This window comes from Calypte anna, chromosome 2, assembly GCF_003957555.1.
Source record: "Calypte anna isolate BGI_N300 chromosome 2, bCalAnn1_v1.p, whole genome shotgun sequence".
NCBI classification, from domain to species: domain Eukaryota; kingdom Metazoa; phylum Chordata; class Aves; order Apodiformes; family Trochilidae; genus Calypte; species Calypte anna.
In genome coordinates this window covers 20,895,547-20,916,396 of record NC_044245.1, presented here as the reverse complement: position 1 = coordinate 20,916,396, position 20,850 = coordinate 20,895,547, and the positions used below count along the sequence as shown (strand labels likewise).

General features: G+C 41.0%; 1 protein-coding gene across 2 annotated transcripts in view; it reads right to left on the bottom strand.

The window, feature by feature from the left end:
- ST8SIA6 (ST8 alpha-N-acetyl-neuraminide alpha-2,8-sialyltransferase 6) overlaps nucleotides 1-20,646 on the bottom strand; it is a 34,128-nt gene extending 13,482 nt beyond the window's left edge. The window contains exons 1-4 of one of the 2 annotated variants that reach the window (XM_030444555.1): nucleotides 20,565-20,646; nucleotides 19,210-19,305; nucleotides 9,750-9,848; nucleotides 3,200-3,286 (exon numbers count right to left, since the gene is read on the bottom strand). Coding sequence is in view for 1 of the 2 variants with exons in the window: in XM_030444554.1 (XP_030300414.1) it covers nucleotides 3,200-3,286; nucleotides 9,750-9,848; nucleotides 19,210-19,305; nucleotides 19,580-19,674 (377 nt within the window). In the remaining variant the exon portion in view is untranslated. Of the gene's footprint in view, nucleotides 1-3,199; nucleotides 3,287-9,749; nucleotides 9,849-19,209; nucleotides 19,306-19,579; nucleotides 19,675-20,564 lie in introns of those variants that run through there. The other variant, XM_030444554.1, reaches the window with a different exon arrangement.
- Between the last annotated feature and the right edge of the window lie 204 nt (nucleotides 20,647-20,850).

Here is a 20,850-nt window from a genome sequence, read left to right as displayed (position 1 = left end):
GATGGCTTGTATTTGGCTCGAGGCTCTTCTTGATTTTGAGGAACGTGTGGGTAAACATCATATAGATGTCAAGGAACTCTGAGCACTGCCAGCAACCTAGCCAAGTGCACATGAGGGTGCCAAGCAGAGTAGCTTTAGCAAAAGCCATCTGGAAAAGGGCAGTTCTCTGACAAAGAATGGACACAGTATGCACAGCTGCATGGCTAAGATGAGCAGGGTAGCCAAGGGTCAACCTGTAATCCTGCACTCTGCTTTTCATACACTCATGCCTTTTTTTTGGCAAAAATATGGTGGTTTGTGCCATGCATGGCTGTTGGCTTTAACCTTTTGCCAAATTCTTTCCTGCATTTCGCTTCTAATTAATATTCTTTTATTTGGCCTGGATCTGCTGGGAGTGAGGCTTACAAGAAAAATTGATGTGTACTCACTGGCACACACTGCTGTCTTCTAGGAACATGAGTTACTGACTCAGATCACAAAGTCATTCACTCCATTACCAATATGATGGAAGCCAGCAGCAAGAGCTGCAAAGGAAAACACAAGAAAGCTTCTTTGAGAAAGTCACTACCTCACGGGAAACTGCTTTTGAACCTTATTAATTAGAGGCTAGTTTATGCCCTGAAGTGTAAGACATTAAATCCCTCATAAATATGCATGCCTGTACTTCAAAACTGCAGGATAATACAGAGATGTCAAACAGTTGACACCACACCTGAGAAGCACACAAGTGTTCTACTCAATCTAACAGATGGGCAAACAGGGAAAGAAGTGAAGCAGCTTCTCTGCAGTCTCATCAGCAGGCAGACTTCTGGTGGCACTGGCAGGTGAGCAATACCACACAGGCAGCTTCAAGCTCTCCTCCGGAAGGTGGCCAACTGGATTACTCAATTCCTGCTGCATAGCCCCTCTGAGATCAACTTCCTCTTCTGCAGAATGGATGTGTTTTATCTACCTACCTAATCAGATTTTTTTAACTGGTTAGCATTTGTATTACACAACTATTACACATTACTGACACTATGCAAAGTTAGAAAAAAGAAGAGATATACTGCCAATGGATTATTCATTCATTTATTTCACCACATTTCTAGAAGCTTTGTTCCCCATTGAAATCTTGTCAATGTATCATTTCTCAGCTAGAGTGTCCTTGAAAAGCTAGTTCCAGGCTTGTGTGCTTAAGTCTGAATAGTAAGTTTATGAGTGTATAAGCATGGAGTGTATACAAATTTAGTCAGTAAATTTTACAGTTACTTTGTTTTTTAATTTTTTTTTAAAGCCTCTGTTGGCCAACTGCTATGAGCCTTAATGGTTTCCTATATAGTCTGGTAGCAATGACAATTGTAAAATTTTAATAGCCTATTTCCTGAAAACAAGAGAGAGAAGTTTGAGACAATGGGAAAAGAAAAAAAAAGACTCATGCAAAAGCACATACCTTCTGTAAAACAATCATCTGCAGTGCCCTAAACCCAAGTACCAGTCCTTGGTCATATCAATGGACTTTCTGTATGGTATCAAAGCAGATCAGATCTCATAGGGGCAGAAGAATATCCAGCACTGTCATCAAAACTGCAGCATGAGTTGTATATATATGAACTCCTAATAGTCCAGCCAATCTGGATTCTAAAAAGCAGTGAAACCATAACAGCACAGCCCTTGAATGTCGATAAAGTAGTAAGAGTTTGCCCATCATGTGCTGAACCATGGCTTTCAAAAGATTATTTTATTTTGCTTGGTATTTGGGCTAAGTTAAAGCTACTGAACTCACCTCAATGTACATACAGTCCACATTCTCTACGTGCTTAGTGCACCCCAGTTTTCACTTCTGAATTTTTCCAATCTTCTCACTGGTTGTATAAGCTACCTTTACTACTTAGGACTCACACTCCTTGCTGGGAGGCAGTGAAAACAAGAGGAACAGTGAGTGTAAGTCCAACAGTCTTATATGACAGTTTAGACAGAGGGTGTCATGTTTGATCCCATGGGCCTAGAAGATTTAGAAAATGTTGTCCCAGTAGAAGGGAGATTAAAAAGCAATAAATGAAGAAGTAAAGCTGGAACAAGGAGTGGTTACTCTGTCACTGACTTGTACACCTAACAGACCAAAAGTAGCAAAATACTGGTCAGTGGTGGCTGGTCCATTCAGAAATAAGATAAGTTAAAAAAAGCCCAGAAAACAAAAGCCCAGAATGTAGCAGGGTGAAGAGCAGATGGTAGCAGCTTCATCTCCTGTCAACTATACAAGACACCTTCCTGCTATGAAAAAGAATGGACTGCATCCACAGCTTCTTATCATGCTCTAATATCTCTACGTACAGCTAAAGCCTGTCTGAGTTAATTAAAAGTTAATTAAACCTTAACTCTGTGTATTCCCCTGCCTCAGCTTTGGTAAACATGGTCAGTTCTGATACACAGCAAACAGCAATTTATGCTGCACAAAAAAACCTTTACCCCTTGCAAAAATACTACTTCCAAGGGTGTCATGCTGCACATGGAGATGTTAACTTTTCAATGCTGGTTAACTACAAAGATTTGGAAGATAGGTCAGTTTATTTATTTTTATTGATCATGACAGAATCTTTAATTCTGATGCATGTAATAATGTTAATTCAAGAGAGTATTTTCCCCTGGAGAAAATAGGGCTGCAAAGTGAAGCTTTTCTCCAAACCCAGCATGACACATATCCAGATCAGAGGGGAAGCTTTTCAGGGAACACTGTCCCTACTGAGCATGCACTTATGTGCCTAGCAAGTACAGATGTAGTCACATATCTGCATGCTCAGGGGCCGTGACATGCAGCATCAAACCTAAGGAGTGCCTTGGGCACTTGTGTAATAGAAGCAATAGTCTTGGGGTAAGAAAAACACTTTTTCATTACACAGTCTTTCACCAGAGTGCCAGCTGCAATGGACAAAATCGCATTGCTGATTTTTTTAATATTGTACAAATATTTTAAATCATTCTACTTCAGTTAGGTAACTATCCATTACAGAGGAGAGAGGTGAAATTACTTCATTCTTTTATCCCACTCAGTTTGCACAGTTCAGTTCAAATTAACAAGAGCAGCACCAAAATACTAATACCTACTAATGCAATCTAAATGCAATACAAAATTATCTTTTCAAAATGAAAGATTTAAATATATGGCTTGTTTGGTAAACATAGGGTAAACAGCTTTTCTGAATCAGGCAATGGAAATTACCTGAATTTTGTAGATTCTTCTGGTCTCCTTATCCAGGTGCAGTTCTGCACTTTTGTCACTATGTGAAGATAATAATCTTCTGAGTATCTAAAAAAAGGCAACAACATCAAACACTGAAATATATATACATTTATAACTAGAATCAGTCCCTAAAACATTCAAATTATGCATATGATGTATGAATAACAACATGTGTAGTGCAGATATAATAGACTGCTTTTATAACTCCATGACCTATTTTATTTTTGTAATTTGTACCAGTACTATCCTCATTTAATTAGCATGACCTATTAAATATCCTTTCTTAATACTCATGTCCTAGTGAACTTGTCTTTGGAGAAACTTTCAACGGTACACTGGTTTCAGACTTAAATATTTGGCCATTTATATCTTGAAGTTATTACAAATCATCTCAAGTGCAAATGTTAAAAAAACAATAAAAATGCCTTGTACTTGGTGCTTTAAACTTTAAAATTGTTTTGCAATGTGGCTCTTGCAAGCCAAGATGAAACTTTGTATTTCTTTTTGTTTCTTTCCTTTAACTTACAGAGTCCCCCAAACTCATTTCAATCATCACCACAGACCAGTATTTACATGTTTAAATACTTCCTTCAAATAAGTTCTTAAATAAAACAATCTGTTGTTTTACATCAACGAGCACTTCGGTGACACTGGTATACATAACCAAATACCTTTCTGCTCCTTTTATAACTTTTCATAGAAAGACAGAGTGGTTTGGACTGGGAGGGTCTCCAAAGATCATCTACAACCCCCCTGCACGGGACACTTCCCACTAAATAAGGTCACTCAAAACCCCATCCAACCTGGCCTTCAACACTTCCAAGGAGAGAGCATCCACAACTTCTTAGATAACCTGTTCCAGGGTATCACCACCCTCATAGAAATAACTTCTTCTTAATATCCAATCAAAATCTGCTCTCTTTCAGCTTAAAACTGTTAGCCCTCATCCTATCAGTGCATGTGCTTGTACAAAGTCCCTCCCAGCTTTACTTCAGGCCACTTTCAGGTACTGGGAGGATGCTATAAGGTCTCCCCGGAGCCTTCTCTTCTCCCAGCTGAACGACCCCAGCTCCCTCAGCCTGTCTTCAACAGAGTGTGCTCGTGCTCCAGCCCTCTGATTATCTTTGTGGCCCTCCTCTGGACTCACTCCAAAAGCTCCATATCCTTACTGTGTTGGGGGCCCCAGGACTGGACACTACTCCAGATGGGGTCTCATGATAGCAGCAGGTCTCGACCTGCTGACCATGCTTCTTTTGATGCAGCTCAAGATATGGATGGCTTTCTGGGCTGCTAGTGCATATTGCCAGTTCATGTTGAGCTTCTCATCAACCAACACTCCCAACTCTTTTTCCAGGTTTTTTAAGAGATTTTAAATTGTCCATATATGGAAATGCTTCAGAAAATATTATTCGAAAGAACAGTCACTTCTTCCTTTATGGGTTAAATGTTCATACTTCTCTCATTTGTGCTTGGATTCCAGTATAGTTTTTCTTAGAAACGGCAACTGTCTTGTAAGGAGGACTGGGTGAATGGGAGGGACATATGATATGGATGCTATGACATGGAACTAATGTCTGCAGAAAAGATGCAACATATTATTTTTGGCAAAAAATGGCTCAGAGTTGGCCAAAAAAACAAATGACCATGATTTTTTTTTTTAATCTGAAACTTCAAAGGGTGTATTTTGAACAGTTTTACAAGAGTTGTGATAGCAAGAAAACTCACTTGTTTTTAAATGGAGCACGAGAATTCATAGAAAGGATTATAAAAAAGCTGTGGTGGCCCCACAACCCAAAAGCTTCCTTCTCTCTGTTCAAGATGCTTTTATTACCATAGCTTTACAGTAAGCAATTTGAAAAAAACAGATGCCTTTTTTGGTTTGGTTTACAGTTGGAAGCGATAATCTTAGGTCTTTTCCAACTGTGACAATTCTGTGATAAAAGTAACTGGACCTCAAGCTAACTTGTTTATCTACTCCTGAGTAAAATCCATTCCACATTTCCAAATGAAAAAAGAAACAAAACTTTTAAGAGGAATATTGCATTAGAACTGATCTTTGGCTCAAGTCTGCACCATGATCATTCATGCATGATTTTCATTTTACAGACTGAGCAAACTCTTAAAGGAACTAGATGGCTGTGACTAAACTGATTTTCCTGAGCCCTTGCACAGCTCAAAAGAAAGGAATGATTAGACAGAAGTATGTAGAGAAACGAGATAAACCAGGTGCCTCGAATTGCCAGTGAGTGGGTGTGAGTCCACCTGTGCCTGATTAGGACAGGCCCCTATTGGGCATGAGCAAGATCAGGGGGCCAATAAAGGTGGGACACACACCCACAGAGGAAGCTCAGCTCACTCTGGTGTGAGGCATGTAGAGGCCAGCAGCTTGTCGAGCCTCTGGAGCAAGAAAGGCTCTTCCCGCTACACTTCCACCCTGGAAGCGCTGTGTGGTGGCTGGAGTCCTGGAAGAGACCAGCGGCTCGTCGGGCTTCAGGAGCAAGAATGGCTCCTCCCGCTACAGAAGTAGGAGAAGAGTGAAACTTGTTTCATTGCATCTGTAGGTATATGACCTGGTGCAGTACATTCTTCCTCCTTCCAGTCCAATTCCAAATCTCTTCTCTCCCTTTTGCCACTGCTGGTACTTACTTCATTCCACCTGTTTTGGTTTTGCTAGCCTTTGCACTTGTCATATGCCTTTGCAGGCCACTTTAACTCACTACCACAACAAAAAATAACCCAGAAGGAAAAAATATGTATATACATTTTCTTCAGTGTGTTAAACCAGATCAGGAAAGGTTCCATTGAATACCACAGCCAGTACAAGAGAGGAGTAATGGGAGGGAGAAGCTGGGAACAAGGCCTTCCTATTTCAACAGCCACCTGCTGATGTGCTGTATTATCAGCCTGGAAACTTCAGAACTACTTTCTGCTGAAGCTGCTACCTAAATTGGCTCACTGTGGGGTGAGATGAGTGTCAGCACCAGCACAGGGCAGGCCTGGGAGTGTTTAATGAGGTGGGATGGGATAGGCACACAGGACTGAAATAGCTTGTGTTGATGTTGAGTCACTCACCTAGTTCTATTTCTTAAGACTAAACAATAAATAACTCTTAGGTGCTAGAAATGACGTGAAAATTACAAGAATTAATAGGATAAGAGGGCATGAAGAGCTACTTAGGCTATAATTAACTACAAGAAAAAATATACAGAAAAAGTAAATTCTAGCCTAAAGGCATTGATAAGACTATCAGAGTCAGGAACTAAAAGAAAAATTTCTTCCTTCATCTTAGAAAGAAATTGCATGGACTGACAAGTTATTAGAAAGTTACAGAGGAACGTTTGGTTAGGAGAATAATCAAAGCATCACCCATAGTTCTGAAGGCACACAGGCACTCACTGTCAGAAACTGTAAGGACCATCTTATACATGTAACAGAAGCTGCACCTAGAGTAAAAAACACCGATTACAATGCAAGAACACTGCCGACCTTCCACTGCTCTCTACTCCATGGAATCACCCTTGCTCCAAGTTGTCTCACCAGCTCACCCAGAAAACTAACACTTCCAGGTCTTTACAAGGCAAAAAAACACCTCTACTCACCCTATGCATCCAGTTTTGCTCCTCTTGTGACTTACAAAGACGCTACGGATTTACGGAACTCATCTTTGCCAGCTATGTAACTGTGCCACAAATGGCAGAGACAGCCCAGGAGCATGTCCTAGGCAAAAGGATCTCCAGACTTCAGCAGCTCTGCAAAGCATCTGCCACTTCTGCTCACACCAGTAGTTTATGAAATGAACTCTACTTGAATACAGACAATATTCCCATGGATTTTTTAAAAGACTCAAACTGAAGCTCTGGGATTTGCTGCAGCTGGGTTTACATCCCAGAAAGCTTTATTTTTCCATTCAGCCTATTTTCGCATTTCCGGCTCTAAAGAAGCCTTGGGGACTCACTCCTCCAATGGAATCTGTTCAGAGGCCATCAAGGTATCATTTCATGGCTGTGCTGTAACCCCAACAGTCTTCTTCTCTACTCTTCCATTTTAAAGAACTGGGACATGTATTTCCACTGGCATCTGGGAGCTTACGGCACATACTCACTGATGTTAAAAGGGTTTTATTAAGAGGAAAGAGCTCTGAACTATAAATGTACATGGACAAGACAATAACTACAGTGCTGAGAGCAGAGAAACACATTTCATACTGATTTCATCCACCATTGGATGAAATGGTTGTAATTTACTGTTAGAGGAAACCTTCTTATATTGTATGAGCCTTGCTGACAACACCTGGAAGGTGTTTTTTACCTATAGTACTTGCCAGGTACACAGTGATCTTCTACCTTAACTGCAGTAGCTAAGGTGGAATTATTATGCACAGATGAGGAACTGACAAAGTATAGGTATCTTCCAATTTCTGGCAGATATCTGAAGGACAACAGGAAGAACAGAAGTGTTGAGACAGTAGAGAGACAATAGGTGAAATGTCAGAAGGAGAGACAGATGTGGCACCACTAGTTACTAAAGCTAAACACCTACTAGCTATTTGAATTAGAAGGAAAATTGAGCAGCAGGGGAAAAAAAGGAGATATACCTATTTGGCAGCTTAGGTTCAAGAAATAAAAAAATAAAACAGAAAAACATTGGCAGGGAATGCAAGAGAAAAGGATCCCTTTTGCCTTTGGACATTTTAATACTACCAAAAACCTATCAGTTTTTAAAGCCCTCAGGAGAATGTGCACTGGGTTTGATCTAGAATAAAAATGGAAAATTGCCAGCAAAACTCAGCATTTCGGGCTCTTTATCACCACCAGCATTTACCTGCTACAATAACTCCCTACTTACATAGCATTTTTTAATATAAAATAATCTGTCAAGCTTTGAACTAGTAATTTTTTTCCCTTTCTGCCAACTTAAGAGTCAAGAGTGTTGAGCACATACCTAGAAGTCCAGAACTCAAATTTAAAGCATTTATACACCATGCTGGTGAGTCACACCCTGAAAAAGCAACAAAGGTCCCTGCAGTTCTTCTCAGGGCAATAAGTTGCAATATTCAGGCACAAAGCAGTCCCCTTTGTTCCAAGTACCAGTTTCTCTTCCTGCCTGCCCAGTTTACCTTCTGCCTTGTTACATGATGCAGCTCCTTTTTCTTTATCCACAGAATAAAGGTTTCACACTTCATATAGTTTCTCCTACAATCTCAGTTCCAAAATGATCTAGATAGGAAGAGCATGTCTGCACAGCTGCAGTCTGTATAATTTCATAATGCATGGGATAAATAACAACATTTCTATTGCTACAACTGGATTTTGGGGGCAATACAGTTTCTTCTCAGTGCTGAACATTTTTCAGGTAACTGTACTCTTTAAACCTCTCTTTACCAGTCCCTGTTCCAGCTCTCACTAGCTGTGCATTAGTAACATAGTGGTCTACCACCTTTCAAAAGTGTAAGCACTCAGTTATAGTGTGGAATATTCCTTCAATGAGGTGAAATATTTTGGTGGGAGAAGAGGCAAAAAGAAGAAAAAATTGGAAGTGTAAAGATAGAATCCTGAGCATATGGTGACTTTAAAACAGGTAAAAGATCTTAAAATACAGTGAGAAAGTGAGAAAGAAGCAGAAAAGACAGATGTGTTTAAAATCATGATTTACTGTTGTTTCTGTGTTAAGAAAAAATTTTACTTCTCCAGACCTTTGAATGAGAAAAGACACAATTATTTTTACCAGAGCTTTTGTTTCTGATTCCATTTTTATTCTCTTCATAAATGCAGAGGGGGAAAAAAAACCTCCCAGCTTTAAAAAGAACATAATTTTAAGCTGGAACTCAGGCCTAAAGGGAAGCTTCATATTCACATTGTTTTATTTATTGGTACATCCAAATAGGTAAAATGTTACATGTCAAAAGCAATGAGGTGCTTCTCCCATTTTCATGTTAGACAGGGGCATGGATTTTGAGCAGGGCTGAAATCAAAGGGGTTTCTTCCATGCCAGGAAAAGGCAGAACAGCAATTTGAAACCCATAATTAATTTTGGGTGCTTTTTCAATATAGCTAAAATTGAATTATTAGTTTCCTGTGGACTAGTTATTTTAATAAATGCAATTAATTAGCAAGTTTTAATACTATTACATTTCCATACTTACTTCAGTGAATATGCTGAAAAGAATCCATTAACTGAACTTGCTCATAGCAGGAATGCTCACCAAGAAAAAGACACTCAAGAATTAAATTATTCCTCACTGATTCTATTCACCTTTTTGTGATTATCTTGGAATAAAATGTTGATAAATGGCAAGGAGAAATCTTGCTGACTTATACTGTGAAAATTAAAAAAGAAAACCACAACAAAACAAAATCCAACCTCGAATAAATATAATTAATGTGAAAGAAAGAATGCAGGCATATATTGGCTGAACAATTTCACTTTCCTTTTGTATAGCTTCTCATTAATATCTTCAGGAGTTATGTAGGAGACAATCTTTTACCCTTCTATTGAAAATAGAAAAGGAAAAACCAAAAGAAACACCTACCTTTTCTTCTTGAGAGATGATGACAAAATGTTGTCCTGAATTGCCTTACATTTTGAAGCCTGTTCAAACTGGTAAATTCCATTTTTATTAACAGTTGTTCTGTTGAAGAGAGAAAAAGCAACAAACTTTAAAAGACAGAATGTATTCTGACTGTGCTGTCACATTTACTTTGCTATGACAATAAGATTAATAATCGTTGATTTAACTGAAAACATTACCAAAGAAATCTTATTGACTTCTATTGTGAATCTCTTGTACAAAAGGGGAGTTTGCAGCTAGTGACTGTAAAATATTTGATTCTTTAATGTAACCCTATTTCATACTCTGAATTATATTTTCTGCCTTACCCTGTAATCAGAAAATGTAATTTAAAAAAGAAATTAAATGCGCTGCATCTTGAGAATTATTCTTTGAAGATATTTAAAATATTAAACAGTGAAATGCTTAGCAGATGTGATCTCCTAAAGTTGTTGATGAAATGCAATATTCAAAGCCAATATATGTACAGGAAACACCACAGGTTAAGTGGATCTTTTTACTTGGACTTTAACCTACTCACTTGAGCTCAATATTTCCTCCCTTGTTTATCCTTTATTTACATAGTAGGAAATAAATATCTGTAAAAGGAATCAATGCAAGTGCCAGGCAGTGATCCTTAATGCCTATTGTCTTATTTTCACCTCTACTGTGTTTCTTTTGCTCTGACAGTCGTAGTAGAAGATTGAGCTATAAATTAGTAGATGACTGAGTTCCTATGGTCTTATTCCATTCACCTCACTTCATCCTGTGCCTTGGTTCAATCTCATACAGTCTCCCTTTTCTATCAGCAACTTTCTGCTGTGCATATTGTCGTTCATCATTAATTTCTTTTTCCTCCAGCATTTTTATTTTCCTTGCTTCTCAACATCTTCCCCCCCTAACCCTGCCCCATTCCCTCTGAGTTCTTTCTGAGCACTCAGACACTGCAACCTATTCATCCAAACTAGAACTAGAAATAGAGAAGTCATAGATGCTGTGTCATTCACTCCTGGTGGGAGCTGCAGCAGTGAACAGAACCCATGCTGATCTTAGAACTACAGACCAAGCCACCACTGTAGAGAGGCATTCATGCACCAAGAGAAAGGGTCTGCCTTCCTTGTACACAATGAGATCTGCTTTTGAACCACTATTCCTTCTGCTAACAAGGACCAAAACTCTACTACCTTCACCTGTTAAAACATGGAGAGCATCTATCTACAAGATTTCTGACAAGCTGATTTTGAAGCTTTTATGTGGGAAAGATGCCATTTTAAGTCACAGGGTCACAGGAGTGGCTGAGCTTGGAAGGCACCTCTGGAGGTCATCTGGTCCAGCCTCTTGCTCCTAAATACAGTTGCCTAGGACTGCATTCAAGCAGATTTTGAATTTACAGTCACCCTCACAGTGAAAAAGTATTCCCTAATGTTCACAGGGAATACTTGGTGTTTCAGCTGGTGCTTATTGCCCCTGGTTCTGTCACTGGGCGCTACTAAGAACCTGACTCCAACTCCGAGCTCTCTCCCTGTGGGTATTGGTAAGGTCTCCTTTAGCCTTCTCTTCTTAAACAATTAAAACATAAACAACTCTAATGAGAAGAGACCTGACTGAAGAAAGAGTAGAATATATTCTTGGTTATTTTGCAATTGACTGTAATGTTCATAGTTACAACGGTGTAGGAAAAGGACAAACATGTCTTTCTTTCTGTTTCCATTACCCATGACATTTCTAGTGAATCAGTCACTCCATAGGAGCAATTCACTCAGGACAGAGGCTGCAGAGGAGAGAGACCGTCTCTCCCCCTTTCTTTCCACCATCAGGAACTTCTTCCCAGTGTACACACAGAGGTCCTAGGGAATTATGCTATGCAGTCTGTATGGCTCTTGGTGAGGGCAATTGTAAGACAACACAACGTAAACCTCTGTCCTTTCAGTTCTGCAGTGACCTTTATAGAGCCTAAGAGCTGGCACCACCTGCTGAGAGCTCCTCGGATGATTTTCCACACAGTTCCTTATCTAATTCTTTCTCAAGGAGTGACATACAAATGTGAGGGCAGAAGGCTCTCAGAGCACACAGTTCAAAGTATTAAGCACACAACTCCACAGACCTTACATAGTAAGTGCCAGCAAATAATCTGCCTATACCATTTATGAACACAGGTTTATTGCAGCTTTGTCTGAATGCTTCTGTCTACACTAAAGAACCAGGTGGGACCTTCCACAAAGGAACCCAGTAATAGTTCCCAAACACATTTACTTAGGACCAAATCATGATATCTCCCTCCTGCTTTTTTAAATGATTCCTCTGCAGCTGCAGCTTAAAGTAAGGGACATGGCTACAGGCAAAGCTTAGCTGTATAAAGCACACCTTAAAAAAATTATTATTGGTATCATACACCAAGTGGGTGTTACTGCTGCAGATAAGTCTGTCATTAGAACTAAAAATGAAGATACTGTATGCTGATTTGAGAAGTGGCTCCAGTCCTTCTGAGCCACAGCTGTCCAGAGGAGACCTTTTTAACTCAAGAAGCCTGCCAGAAAGACCAAGTCAGAGCAGGGAGCTAGGTCTGATCAGCTCACTGGAAGGTGCATTTGCAGGCACTGCTGAAAAACCAAGATTCTTACACGCAGAGGTTGCAACTCTTTGCAGAGTATCATCACAGGGTCCTTACAGCTTCCCATAACTTTGTGTCCTGAGATAAGTGGAGGCAGTGAATAAATATTCTCTCAACCAAATACAAACTTTACTCAATAGTCTTTTTAACTTCATAGCATTAAGGTCAACTGAAGCAAGATGCTTCATTTTACAATTCACCATCATTTTTATGCACACGTTTTCAAGACCGGAAAAATTTAAAAAAGGAGGAAGTCAGATAAAAAGAATGAGCAACGTAAACTTCTGTTCTGTTTTCTTATTAAATCCTGACTATCAGTTTTACAGCTATTAAGAGGAGAAAAAAGGAATACGGAGTCTTTCCCTTTCCAGACACATGTAAAGATTGGTAAAAATGGCACAACTGTGAGCACAACTAGACACAAATTTTAATCAATATTCTTTATCCATATAATGCAGGTCCAATATAGATCACCAAAATGCTTCTTCTACAGTTTTTTTTCCACACAAAATTTGCTCAACATTCTTTATGTGGTGAAAAATTATACAAAATGTTCTATTTGCAAGAGGTGAAGAAATACTTATTCCAGTAAAAGTTAAATGTCTGAATTTCTGTTTCATTGTCAGAGTGCCCTCTGCTTCGCGAATGATTTTTCCACTCAGATAAAAGGGGTGTGCAAGGGGCAGCCCAGACTTCTACTGCATTATTCATTGCAGAGCTGTGCAGGCATCAGACTCAAATTAGATTTCTGATCACTTAGGACAATTATGCTAGACGATATTTATCACTAAATTAATTTACCTGACCCGGTGGATGACAGTCTTTGTTCAATACTTGGAATTGCACTAAAGCTTCTGCAATGAAATCAGATAACATGCCTAACAATGCAGGTATCGGGCTACAATTCAACTAATTTTGCAAACTCTTAAGACAGATGAGAACTCCAAGTGGAAACCGTGTCAGATTCTGTTGGCTTGAGCTCAGAAAACTGATTAAATAGAAATTTGTGCAGCATTTCCCATAGAGTTTAGATGTTCTCAGAGCTAACCTCACTGACCAAAATCTGAAAAACAGAGGGTTTCTTTAATCATATATGAACAGCTTGAGGACCACATACTTCCTATGGTAATTCTACAAACTCAGAAAGTACACCATCTGTACTTTAATAAATCCACAGTAGATTAAGACCACATGCCACATTTATCAGCATGTTGTTATTCTATATCTTGCTGTCAGGAAGGGAGTAGTTCCTTAAACTGCAAAATTCTTTAAGACAAGGATGGCACCCACTATTAAAATAAGAACCTGAAAAACTATTTGGAAAGTCCACAGCCCCTTTTCCTGCACCTGTAGCACTCAGGCCTGAGACTACAGGGACCCTTAGTGCAGATTCAGCAGACAGACAGGTACCTCCCTTAGCATGGAGTTCTGGGGGAGCAGTGGTACAACAAAGGAAAAGAAAGGGAAGCCCTTTTAAACAAAACCAAACTCAACCCAAAACAGTAATCAGAGTAGGAAAATAAATGGATGAAAAAAGGATGAATAGTAGTGTAAAAGACAAAACAAAACAAAAAAACACCAAGCACAAAAACAGAAAAAGGTGATATAGTACTGTGAACTATACCATAACATTAAGATATGTCCATGACTGAAAGGCCAGTCTTCCAGTATTATCACAAAATCAGCTAGAAACAACTGAAAGAATGTGGAGTGAGATTTTCCAGAGAGCTCAGAACTGTACTGTCAGGCAACACTGAAAGCAACTAGGATGTCACCCCTAATTACAGAAAGAGTTAAGTACACACTGAACAGAAGGAAAAATCCCTCCCAGTCTCCATTTACTCTGTGCACAGCAAAACTTGTTGCATTTTTCCATGGCTACCTGCTCATCTTTCTGAAGCATCACAGGACCTCTGAACCCTGTCCCAGCTAAGCATCTCCAGCTAAAAAGGATAGCTTCTGCATGCAAAACTGCTCATCTAGATCCTTCTATCTAACTGGCACTGACCAACATTATCTGAACTGTGGATACTTTCTGTCTTAATCTCTCCCTTGAAGAGACTAATTTATATTTGAATCTCATAGCCTATTAGTTGAATACTATTAAAATCACGTAATCCTTACTTCTCAAGGAAGGGTGCTCTTAAGTTGTACCTTTGACACTATTTCAGATGAATTGGATGATAAGAATATAGTGATGTTTTTAAGGTTCACAACACCTTCATTAATAAGGCAATACACAATTTAAATGCTTGGTGAAATAGACTATAAAATGGCTTTATCAAACCACAGGAGTAAGAATTTGTCTTGTAGCATTAATCACAGTAACTGTGAAAGAGACTATCAGTTCCCATGGAGGTTTTGCTTATCTTAGGAATGCTAAATCAGGTCTTTAAGACAAGCTTAATTTTGAAATTATTTGGAAGAGCTTCTGGTGTATTCAACAGAAGGTGTTATACCTTACATCAGATGCTTTTCAGTTATAAAATCCATAAACCTCATGACAGGTAACATGACAAGCAACACTGAGAGTTTCAAGGTGGGCAAAGAGAAAATAATAAGGTACTTACACTAAAATGATGTTACGATAGCACATGATAGACAGAATGACAGAGCAGTTTCACTTGGACCAAGTAAACAGAAAGAGGCTGTGAAACCTTTCACCACCCTCAGCACATAGATGTGTCCTGGCAGCTGCTTTCAGCTGAATACCTATTCATTTAGACAGAACTAATACATGAGGCATGTGTTAGAAATGCAGTCCTAAAATATGTCTGCATCCATCACTTGAGAATGGAGGGAAAAAATACTAGGAGAGCAGTAAAATTAGTGAAGTTGCCACCAGTGCTGACTAATCTAAACTGTAGCAAATTATTTGTGCAATATACTGAGCTACTGTTCATAATCGTGGTAATAGCCTGTCTCATCTTCCCCTTCTGCCTGCCTGAATGCAGTATTTTGATGGGAGACAGAATGTACAGGTCTCTGTAGCATAGTTAATTAAGTATAGTTGTTTATTTCCTAGGTCTGCACAAAGATCTGCTGCTTTGAGAGGAACTGGAGAAACCAACATTACAGAACACTGCATTAATACTACCATGTTTAGTCATAGCTCCTCAATCACTTCCTCCCACTGTTTAATTACCTCAACACTCTCTACACTGGGCTTTCCTCGGACCTGCAAAGACAGAGTAAGTCAGGGAGACAGTAAGGGAATGCCTTAAAATTTGCAACACAAACTGTAATAGAGTAGTAGTGGTCTGCTCTTCAGGGTACTGCTGCCTTGTTATTATTAGTGTATATATATATATATATATATGTACATGTGTGTGTATGTATCTATATATACATATATGGCTTGAGAAAACTCTTTTCACTTCCCTGAAAGGAGACAGCATTATTTATCTGTTCTGTGTTCTTGGGCAGTACAAAAGGAGCTAAAATGTCTGCCTAAATGTAACATAGAACATCCTGGGCCTCCTAGCAAAGATTACCTAGCTCCACTTACCACTGTCACCTTCCTCTGATAAGTACTAGAAGTAGTAAGCCCTCTATTTCACTACTAATGGTGTGACTACACAAATATTCTGGCACACAGGTGAGAAGGGAGGCCCAAGTGCCTACAGATGGGACAAATGCAGGACTACTTCTTTGGGTTGTGCTATTGGTTTAAGAAAGCTTAAACTGTACTTTAGATGTTACAGCTTAAAAACTGAGAGGACAGGATGAGGCATAGGCATGAGGATTTGCCAGAGAACCATACTAATGTGGTGTAAATTATACTGGATCCATGGGGACTACTATACAAATCTTACCAGTAATAGCCTTGTTTTTAGTAAGAAATCATACTAACAGGCATAGTATGTTGCAAAATAAATCCAAGACAAAAGCTGGAGGTCACATTGTAGAGGCAGTCACATTATTTGAGTTATCTAGCATTTAATAAGAAAAACTGATAAGCAAAATCCTGTAAGAGACAAATCACATCTTCAAGGTTATTTACTAAAACACAGATTTCAGAGAACTTTAGGTGCCTAGTCACCATCTAATTAAATATTGTTGTGCATAACAGCTGCCTAAATATCTATGACAGTCTGAACTAATGCTCTGCTTTTCATCCTTTCATCTTTCAGTTTCACCCTTTTAAAAGAATTATTCAAAGTAAAAGACCAGATTAGCTTTCAATATTGCAAGGACCTTAGAGATTCTTCAGATGTTTGGTTACAAATATGCCTCCAACAGTCAAGGAAATCATTATAAGCAGGAAAGATCAGCTTGCAATTCTGAAGATTATCTAGATTACTTATACTTGAAGTTCAAGAACAGTGGCCATATTTTTTTTAATTTTTCCTCTCCCAGATGCTCCCACCTAAGTTGGTTACAAAATGTTAGCTTGCCAGAAAAATACATCAAACTCATCAAGAGATCAGAGTCCAACCTAAAATTCATGCACCCCCTCTTATACAGGAAAGGGCACTGCTGTCAGCAACACAGCAATGCTATTCAAAACGAAAGGATACTTCAGCAGAACCTTATTTTGGGAATTCTGCACCAAGAGACAGTTCCTAGTTTTATACTTCAACATACTGATGTAGCCTCATGTGGTTCAAAAATTCACTAAACCCTTTCAAACCTATTGCAATGATGGACTCTTCCATCCCTCTGCTACACTCATGGATACTGCAGCAAAACCCTACTGCAAACTAGAATCTAAGTCCTGTTGACTGGAGCATCCATCTCCATCACTGATGGATTGGTTCAAGCCTCCTGAACAAGTCCAGATGCTCTCTGGATCCAATCTCTCCAGCATGGCCTTCAGCCAGGCCCAGTCCAGCTGCTGCCTGGATCAAACTCCTCCAGCATGGCTCCCTGCCCAGTCCAGCTGCTCTCTAGATTAAAGTAACAGCTCCTGGTCAGTCCAGCAGGTCTCTCTCCTTCCTCATATGCCAAATACACGGCACAAACACTTGTCAGGCCAGCTTACTGTGCTTAGTCACTCAGGTGAGAAAGAAATCATCTCCTGGATTTAGCCAGCAAGCCACCCTTCCAAAGACACTACAGTTATAGGATCAAGAGCAGAATGCAACTTTTTTTTAATGAATAATTTACTTATCACATTTGTGCAGCCACTTCGTCATGGAGAAGTACAATTTCAGGTTGATCAAAACTAGCTCCAAATTAGTGCCAAAATCCTCCAAGCAGATTAAGGAAAATTATACTTAAAATCTAATGCTCACTTGCTTTATTAAAGATGAAAAACTGACCTACACGTGCCATGGATTTTCAGCCCTCTTTGCTATGTGCTGCTTCCACTTTCTTTGCTCCAGTTGTGAGTGTACTAACAGCAGATGGAAAGCAGCTAGACTTTGTTCTCTGAAGTGCTCTCTGCCAGCATTTCTAGTCAGTTTGACTCCATAGTTTAGCACACAGAGCTGAGTGGCAGGAGACTGCAGCTCAGAAACTAGAAGTGGAAAGGAAGATCATGAGAAGACAGGGCAGGGGGGAACCACAGGCATAACATGAAACATATTGGAGAACAGAGTGACAGTTAAGAAAACCAAAGCAGAACAGAGTACATACTGCAAAACCACTAAATTGTACAGAGTCAAAAGGAAAGGGAAAAACGTGGAAAGGGAAAAAATGAGCAGGAAAGAAAAGCAGGCTAAAAGCACATAATGGCAGTTAAAATGCTGCAAATATCCTTTTTTTCTTTTGTTTTATTCTAATTTTGAAATGTTACAAAATTAAAGCTTATGAATGTTTTCACTTTTGAGGTAGGGATCACAAGGGTCTCTAATCAAAGGGGCATAAGAAACCTACTGTTAGTGTACACTGCAATGATTACTACAACTATCATCACTTGCATTCACTGAGGGAAAGTGTATGTTGTTTCACCCTCAAACTCAGCTAGACTGGGTGAAATGTCAGCCTCAGTAAGGTTAACTGCATTGTCACCATAGACTTCAGCATAACTAAGACATCAGTTCCCATTAGAGACCCAATTCCCAAGTTTTTTCTAATTTTTATCATGTGTTCTTCACCACAATATGCATTGCCATGTAATAATCATTTTATCTGAAACGTTCAGGGGGTCATATGAAGTAAAAGAGCAAAAATATTTGCAGACTACTTCATAACAATACCTCACGCGTGGATTACACCACCCTCCTGCACTGTTAGTTCTACTACAGAGTGTCAAGACTCAACAGCACAAAAACAGAGTCATTAATATTGAAGGCTGCACTTAAGACAACTTGTTTCACAGCTAATTGTACCAACTATTTTGAAATTAAACTTCACAATATAAAATAACAGGCTGTACAGCAAAAATTTACACTGATCAGAAAGATCAAGGCATGGGATGAAGCAAAAGAACTCCCACAAATTAAGATGCTATAAAACATGAAAGAAGCTTTATATGTCTGGCCTAAAATCCTATGGTTTGTAAAGGAGAAATCTGTATTTTTAATTAAATACACATTACAAAAATAATATAATCCAGCTCCAGCTCCACCTTCCTGGAAAGAATAAAAGATACCTGAAACCTGTCATTCAGCAAGCACTTTTTGCACTGTATGGCAACAGAACTGCTATATGCAAAATTTTATTGGGCTCAAAGCCAATGGCAGAGTGACAGCCATCATTAAGAGGCCCTATGAACAAATAACTTATTAAAGTGATTTTTTATTTTCTCAGTCTAGTAAGTCTCTACCGCAGATTACGCTGCCAAAACAAAAGGAAGAACGAACAGGAATGAAGGCAAATTTCTGCTTCTGTAGACCCTTCCGGACGGACCCACACCACCAGTGACTGAAGGCGGGCAGCCCGTACCTGTTCTCGGTCTGAGGGGGGGAAGTGAGGGGGGACCTGAGGGCTCGCACCACTTTCGGCGTGACAGCAGCTACTCCTGCGTCCTCCTCCCAGCCCCTGGCAAGCAAGACGGGAAAACAAAGTTGTCAAAGCCCGTGATTAGACATCACCAGGCGTGAACGGCGCTGGTCTCCTCCCCACGAATCGTTCACGCGCCGCTAACACCCGATCCGAGCCTGGAGAGGGGCGCCGCGCCGGGCTCTGCCGCGCCCCTCTCCAGGCGGGGGGCGGCCGGGGGGCTCGCTACGTCCCGCTCCTCTTCCCCAGCCAGCTCCAGGATCTCCCGCCCCGCAGCCCCACCGCAGCGGGCGAGGCCCCCCGGCCGCCCTACCTGGCGCGGAGGGGCTGCTGGCCGCCCAAGCGCAGGAGGCAGCCGCCGAGCAGCAGGCTACCCAGCGCCGCGGCCAAGGCGATGACAGCCCGCATGGTGCGCTCGGCAGTGGCTACGGCCGCCCCATAGTATTTAAGGGAGGCTGCGGGGAGGGGGAGGTGGCCATGGCAGCCACAGGGTCTCTCCGCTCCGCCCCTCGCCCGTTCAGGCGGCCGCAGCCCTGCGCCGCCGCCATCAGTCCCCCCAGCCCTCGTCGTTGCCGGTTTCGGGGCCCTGCCCTGGGCTGTCGGCGGAGCCAACCGCGCTGACGAGTCGGGCAGGGGCAGGGCGGGCTTCCCGTCAAACTTTCCCCTCCGGCGAACTGCTCTCTGGTCAGTCCTTCGGAGGATGGCGGCCGCCGTGCGAGGGGCGGCTCGGCGAGGGGCTGCTGCCTCCGTTCCCCCGCTGGCCGCCGGGGCGGCGATGCCGCCTCATTGCGGAGGGCTGCTGCGGTGCGAAGGCGGGCCCCGGTCGGCCTGTGGTAACGGCCGCTTGGGGTGCTTCTTGGTAGTGGAGGCGGTCGGGCGACTACCGGGCGGTGCGAGGGAGTTAAAACACTGCCGAACGGGGGTGCTGCGACGCTGGAGAGCGCATGGATGCGCCGTGCGGGGCGACGGCGGGGTCAGTGTGCGGGGCAAGGAGGCTTCGGGCAAAGCCCGGGTAGCCTACCTGGGGCCTGGTACAGCCAGGGTACTGCTGCTGTTTCGGTAGCTCTTTCTCCTATTTATCCATGACATTTAATGTGTTCTTCGTTTCGTTTTAATATAAAATGTATTTGCAGTGATTTTGGTAAAGGAATGTTTCTCTAGTAAGTTCGCACCGTTTTGTGTAATTGTGCATATTGTGTTATTTTTTATACAAGGCCAGCCATTGCTATGAGGAACCTAGCAAAGTGCCATTAATTAGGCCCCCTTTTTTAAGAGGTTGGGTAGGAGAGATCCTTTACCTTACAGCAGCCTTTCAGTCGTGAGCCAGCTGACAACTTGTTTTTGCAGATTCTTCCCTATCCTTCCTGTTTTCTGTATCTGCAAGTGTTCCCTAAGCCTCGGAGCTGCTATTCTCACGTCCTCAAACAATGGCTTGATACTGTGTTTGGTAAGTGTTAGATCAGACAATGAGAAGCAGCATGCCTGCAGTCCAGCGAAGGAACAGCACAGCCCCAGCTGTGATAGGGTCTGCCAGCAAACATCTGATTATTTTTTTAGGGCATTTGTTAGCAGTGCTGTGGGTGC